The sequence below is a fragment of the Papilio xuthus genome, unplaced genomic scaffold (assembly GCF_000836235.2).
Source record: "Papilio xuthus unplaced genomic scaffold, Pxut_1.1 DF825017.1, whole genome shotgun sequence".
Lineage (NCBI taxonomy): Eukaryota > Metazoa > Arthropoda > Insecta > Lepidoptera > Papilionidae > Papilio > Papilio xuthus.
Genome location: NW_013533632.1, coordinates 4,963,977 through 4,970,078, shown reverse-complemented (window position 1 = coordinate 4,970,078; position 6,102 = coordinate 4,963,977). Strand labels below are relative to the sequence as shown.

General features: G+C 36.6%; 1 protein-coding gene across 2 annotated transcripts in view; it reads right to left on the bottom strand.

Annotated features, from left to right (window-relative positions):
- Positions 1-590: 590 nt before the first annotated feature.
- Positions 591-6,102, bottom strand: part of LOC106126415 (pyruvate dehydrogenase phosphatase regulatory subunit, mitochondrial) — a 12,275-nt gene continuing 6,763 nt past the window's right edge. The window contains exons 8-16 of one of the 2 annotated variants that reach the window (XM_013324071.1): positions 4,426-4,618; positions 4,201-4,350; positions 3,953-4,116; positions 2,978-3,126; positions 2,520-2,817; positions 2,258-2,437; positions 1,877-2,077; positions 1,534-1,640; positions 591-1,209 (exon numbers count right to left, since the gene is read on the bottom strand). In XM_013324071.1, the coding sequence (XP_013179525.1) occupies positions 1,077-1,209; positions 1,534-1,640; positions 1,877-2,077; positions 2,258-2,437; positions 2,520-2,817; positions 2,978-3,126; positions 3,953-4,116; positions 4,201-4,350; positions 4,426-4,618 (1,575 nt within the window). In that variant the 3' untranslated portion in view covers positions 591-1,076. The remainder of the gene's footprint in view (positions 1,210-1,533; positions 1,641-1,876; positions 2,078-2,257; positions 2,438-2,519; positions 2,818-2,977; positions 3,127-3,952; positions 4,117-4,200; positions 4,351-4,425; positions 4,619-6,102) is intronic. The other variant, XM_013324072.1, reaches the window with a different exon arrangement.

Sequence of the window (6,102 nt, the reverse complement as noted above, 5' to 3'; positions counted from 1 at the left end):
TTTCAGCGAGTATTCGATTTAAAAATTACGCCAACGTTACCGCGCACTTACCTTTTGCAAACATTACGGTGACATTGTCATGTCCTTTTATATACACACAAAGAGCTAGATTTATTTAAATATTAACTGCCAATTAGTGATATTACATAAATATGTAATGGAGAGTATCAAAAATATAGAGAAACATAAAGATCTCTTTTTGAAATTCAAAAAAAATCTAATAACTCGGGACGCCAAAGATTTTCCTGCGCACAATTAAGTTGTTGAACGCTAAATTTTCCTTTCAAACTAAAGATTGAGGTACACTGTTCAAAAATAAATGCTTATTTTAGATTTTGACATAAGAGGTTGCGTTGAAATTTCCTAATTACACAAAAAAAAAGTAAAAAAGTCATTCAACTAAAAACATTTAAAGCCTTGAGCGCCATCATTCTGTTCAAACTATTGTTCAAGTACATAAAAAGGTAAATAAAAAAAATAATACAGAATATAATTTATTGCTTCAAAGAAATATTTTCCATTAACAAATGTAAAGTTTCATTACTGAATTCAAAATTTGAATTTTTACATTTTATTTTTACGTTACTAATAAATATTTGGCATTGATTACTAGTGTGAAAAGTTAAAATGAAAAATATTTGAATCGTAATTATTATGTAAAATAGTCATGAGTAATGGCAAGTCTTTACTAGAAATCTCTGTAATTTGTATCTTCCAAATCTTAACAAAATAACATCAAAAAGCTTACACATTTAGATCCATGCTATAAAAAATAAAATTATCGAATAACTACTTTTAAAACTTAAAATTGATTTAAGAATTTGTTTTGACGGCAAATGCAAAGCATAATGTATAACAAAAGTAAAATTTAACATCATAAACATAATTTACATGCGTATATTTAAAAACAAAATTAAAAAGGCAGACAACACATTTCTAAGTTTAAACGAAAATATTGCCTAAACATTGAAGATTTATAGACATTTAATTTACGAGAAGAGGAGTACAACAGATAGGATTCGATTACAATAGACATTTCTAACATTTATAAATAAAAAATGTACTTAAATATAAAGTTATGGTTGGTAATGGCGTCCTAGGAACTTGTCCGGTTCGTGCAGTCTTCTCGTCGCTTGGTAAACGTCCCGCTCCTTGTCCGGATACTTGGTGGGCAGGTTCGGAGAATGTAGATTCACTTTCGCTGCATATCTGACAACACAAACTTACATGTTAAAATTATTGAAGGCAAAAAATCTGTATTGGAAAATGTCACAACGTATTATGTCATGTAATCGAAAGAATAATAGCAAAATTTTCATTGTTATGAACTTCTTCAAACTAGTTGTCGCTTAAGACTACGTCCGCGCGGATTTACAAGAACTCATTTAGTAGCCCTTATATTCTATCTACGACAAATTTTAGCAAGATCCATGGAGCCGTTCTGGAGATACTTTCAAACAACCATCCATCCATCCATCTAAACGTGAGCATTTATAATATTAATAGAAAGTGAGATTATATTTTATTAAGTACCTTATGCCAGCAATATCGATTTCGTAATGTCCACTAAGAACATATTCATTGGTGACAGGTTGAGGAAGTCCTTCCTTGTCGAAATTCTGGACGAAACCCAAGCAGACCTGTGAAAGAATATGAATCAGAGACAGGTAGTTGATATAATTGTAGTAAATTATCCAATGTTGGCTACACTGTCTATTGCGCATGAGCAATGATGCCACTGCGCCGGAGTCAATCATCTGCCAGTCCTACTTGAACTACCGACTAGAACAGATATCTGTCGTGTGTATTATGGGCCAGTACTCGGGACACATCCAATAATCATGTCCATTATTATTGAGCCGGCAGCGGCACTTACCTGCTTCTTGAACGTATATCCGTAACTGGTGGTTGTCGTCTGCCCGCAGTAGTTGCCATCCCTATAAATAGATTCGCCGCCCCAAGACCAAAGGTCCATCTCGTGATCGTGGTCCGTCAGCAGGAGTTGCACGTACTGACGCCGTATGCCCTCCTCCCGTTGACGCAGCAACGCCTCTCGCCCGATGAATGGAATATCTTTCTGTAGTAATATGCACAATTTTAGCAATAAAGGCCTATATTGAAAATTGAGTACTATTATTTAACCAGAATCTGTGATGTATCATTTATTGGAATTGAGTGACAACTTTTATTTTCATTAGCTTTTAGTTTGAACATTTCTAAGTTTTTTCATATTTATACTTACTATAATTGTACTTACATCAAATTTGACACGCCATGTTCGACCACATTCTAGTGGAGTTGTCATAGTGTCGAGATCCTGGCCCCAGAACGCGAAGAACTTCTCCACTCGCAATGACCTTGACGCGTAGTACCCAACATGTGTGATGCCGTATTTCTCCCCAACCGTCATCAGCCTATTGTACACGTGTAGAGCGAACTGCGGCAGATACAAGCATATGAAATCTCATAAAGTTAAACAATAAAATCCTTAAATTCCAAAATAATTTTTTGATTCTTACCTCATTCGGTATATACAGGACATAACCCAGTTCGCCAGTATGTGTCAGATTCATCGCTCGTATACCATTCGCTAGCCCTACGTCTAATTCTTTAAATGTGAAGAAGGGGAAATTCGATGGTGTGAGATCAGTATCAGTTAATTCAGACAGTAAATTTCTAGTAAAAGGTCCCATAATACATATAGCGGTGTACATCGACGTAACATCTGACAATGTGACGCAACCATTTTGGGGCAAGTGTCGTTTAAGCCAAACTTTGCAACGAGTCTGTTGGATTGTTGGTGCGATCATCATGTAGCTAAAACAAAAATTGATAATGAAGTATGGTCTAACAGTTTCTTTAATGAAATATAAAAATAAGCAAAGTATTTGGGAGTGAACGCAATTTTGTACATGTACGTACTGTACATACTCATGACAATAGCTAACAGGAAAAAAAATAGAAAAACTATACGAACTGGTTTTCGCTGATTCTAGCCAAGCTGCAGTCATTTTCATATCCACCGCGTTCGTTCTGCATGCCGGTGTGTATGATGCTTCCAATCGGGACGTCCACGTTATTCGAGCACAGGTACTGCAATAGGTCCACCACTTCCCGTCCTTGTGACTGTAATAAAAGAGTTACTTGTTAATATATTCGAACAACCAACACTTAAGCCTAAATCAACTTATTTTTACTTCACACTCATATAACATTAGATCAAACACAATTTCTTGCGCCCGGCGATTGATTCACATTTCATTGAGCGTACAAGGGCGTTGATGTGATAGACTTACATTTACGACTTCATACGCTTTACAAAACGTGAATACTGCATTTCGTCGATAAGTCTTAATGATGAAAATGTTTCTTCTTCGAAATGTTGTTGAATGTTGGAGAGGATGATGCTTTTCTTCTAAATGGTGGTTTACCGGTGGGTTTCGACTGTCATGACTCTTGTTATGGAACATATTGCCATCTCCGTTTCTCAAATAGAATTAGAGGGAAGCAAATATGTATTACAAGCGGCATGATAGACGAAACCCCCAGTATAAGTTTATCTTCATAGAATCTTCAGAGGTTTCTTAATGACCACGTTGAATAAAGTTGTTTCTAATCTTCCAGGTTTTTCGTACATGTAATTTTGAATATGTTTTTATCTTGATAGTAATTGATGTGGTTCCATATGGTGACATAAGCAACCCAAGACTGCCGCTACGGACGCCATGCTCAGTTTCAACTGCAACAAGGTGTCTGTGGCTGAAGCCTTAGGATGCATGCGCAAGTTGTGATTCTTGATTGTTGACCAAGCTTGTCCGAGATCTTGCAGACGACGTAATTTAAACAATTTCAATATAACAATAATCTATTAAAAACATTCGATTATTATAATGCAGCCACACAAATCCTATGAACACAAAAAAAATGAAAGCAAAAGTAATAGTGTATTTACCTGAATATCTATTTTCGTAAAAGATGAGTAGTCAGCAAGACCCACAGCTTCTCTGCATGCCCAATATTCTCGTTGTACTGTTTCGAACCAATGTGGTTTTCCGAAAGTTTTCGTATACGCTATTTTGAATGGTCGAGGTTCTTGCGGATTAACTTTTTCTTCTTCTAAAAATATGACAATCATGAATACATCTTCTCAAATGATAAATAAGTAAATGAATAAATAAATTATATGCATAATAACCTTACCTACTGGCTCAAACCACGTTGGTCTTTCGTATCCCATAACCTGTCCAAACACAGCGCCTTTTTCGCGTAGAGTAGGATATATTGGAGACAGGCGAAGATTTCGACCCGTTTCAAATTCATGGAAGGGATAAGGTAGACCATAATGTACGCCTTAAAAAAAATTACAAATTAATAACATGTTCAATAATTTAATTCACAAAACAGTTTAGTTACCAAAATATATACCTGGTACCTCCTTAACGCGGTCTCTGAGAAATCTTTTATTATTGTGCAAGCCAAGAAATCGATTTATATCTAGTTCGTACATATCATATTTTGTGTATCCATCAATTATCTCGTCCGCTGTTGCTTCAGCAACGCCGCCTGCTGCCGAAATACCAACTGTCTTCATTCCCGCGGCCACGTGGTAGTTGCACATCTGTAGAATTTCAAACTAGTCACAATCGTGCTCTGCTTTACAATGTTAAATTACAAACATTATAAATAATATACACCAAGACACAAAAGCAAAACCGCACGACAGATACTGCATAAGTACGATTGCATTGCATTGATTGAAAAAATTTAGTATAATAATGTAATAAAATTCAGTGACAGATAGGTAGTCATATTATGAAATAACTAATTTCTTTATGTTGTCGCGTCATCATTATGTTCAGCAGCGGACTACTAGGCTGATGATGATTATAATGACGAAGATGATGCCATAATTGTTATAAACAAGCAACTATGGCGCATGCGCAGGCGCAACGTATGCGTACGCGCATGCTAACCCATTTCGTCGCTTCTTAGCGAAAATGAAGTTCTGCGCAGGTTCCACTTTTGTGTCTCGTAATATACAGGCATGTTTGTTTAAGAACTAAGAAAGTCGTTGCAATCTTGTCACAAATCTTGAAGACGACGCCGGTATACGTTGACTGATCATAGGTGCGTCGGAGTGTTTGAAGGGGCTAATATCCACAGGCACATTAGAAGACCATTCAAACACTCTAACGCCCCCACGATGAGGTTCTTTTTTGATTATTCGTTGATGTTTCTTCTTCTTCATCTTCACATCATGCCGGATGTAACTTCTGTTCTTCTTCGATGTAAACATTTTACATATAATACATGTCATATCAACATTGAAAACTTAAACTCTAAAAAAAATCAAATGTAAGACTCTGTTACCTTCAGTATCAAATGCAACTAACAAGATCGTTTTTCATAACACGTAGGGTGTTTATGATAGTTGATCATAAAATAAAGTAATTTAATTTTGTTAAACCGCCATAAATACTTCATAAAAAGTCTTTTGATTCCATAATCAGTATCGTAAATAACCTAGACAAATAGATGGGTAACCAATACCAGCATTAAAAAAATTAGAGATGAAAAACTACAATAATAATTAGAACAATTAAAACAATAATCGGTTTTACTTTCTAATAATTTAGATTACGAGCATGGTCCTTATCTATAACCCGCATAATCTGCCTATCCCTTTCGCGACGAGCGTGATCCGTATCCGTATTTCCGCTTGCACCTTTGGGTTACGAGCATGTTCATTCATAACCCAGATAAGGTGGTCTACCCACTTTCGGAGAAGGGCATAATCCGTATCCATATTGCGTATCTGCTATCCGTATCGATGCAGGCGTGGTTCGTATCTGCAACCCTTATCTCTATCAACCACCAAAGGGGTACCCTCAGGGGTGCAGGTGTGTGGTTCGTATCTGCTATCCATATCTCTGTCTACCCCTTGGGGGTGCAGGCGTGTTTCGTATCTGCTACCCTTATCTCTATCAACCACCAAAGAGGTACCCTTAGGGGTGCAGGTGTGTGGTTCGAATCTGCTATCCGTATCTCTGTCTACCCCTTGCGCGTGCAGGCGTGGTTCGAATCTGCTATCCGTATCTCTGT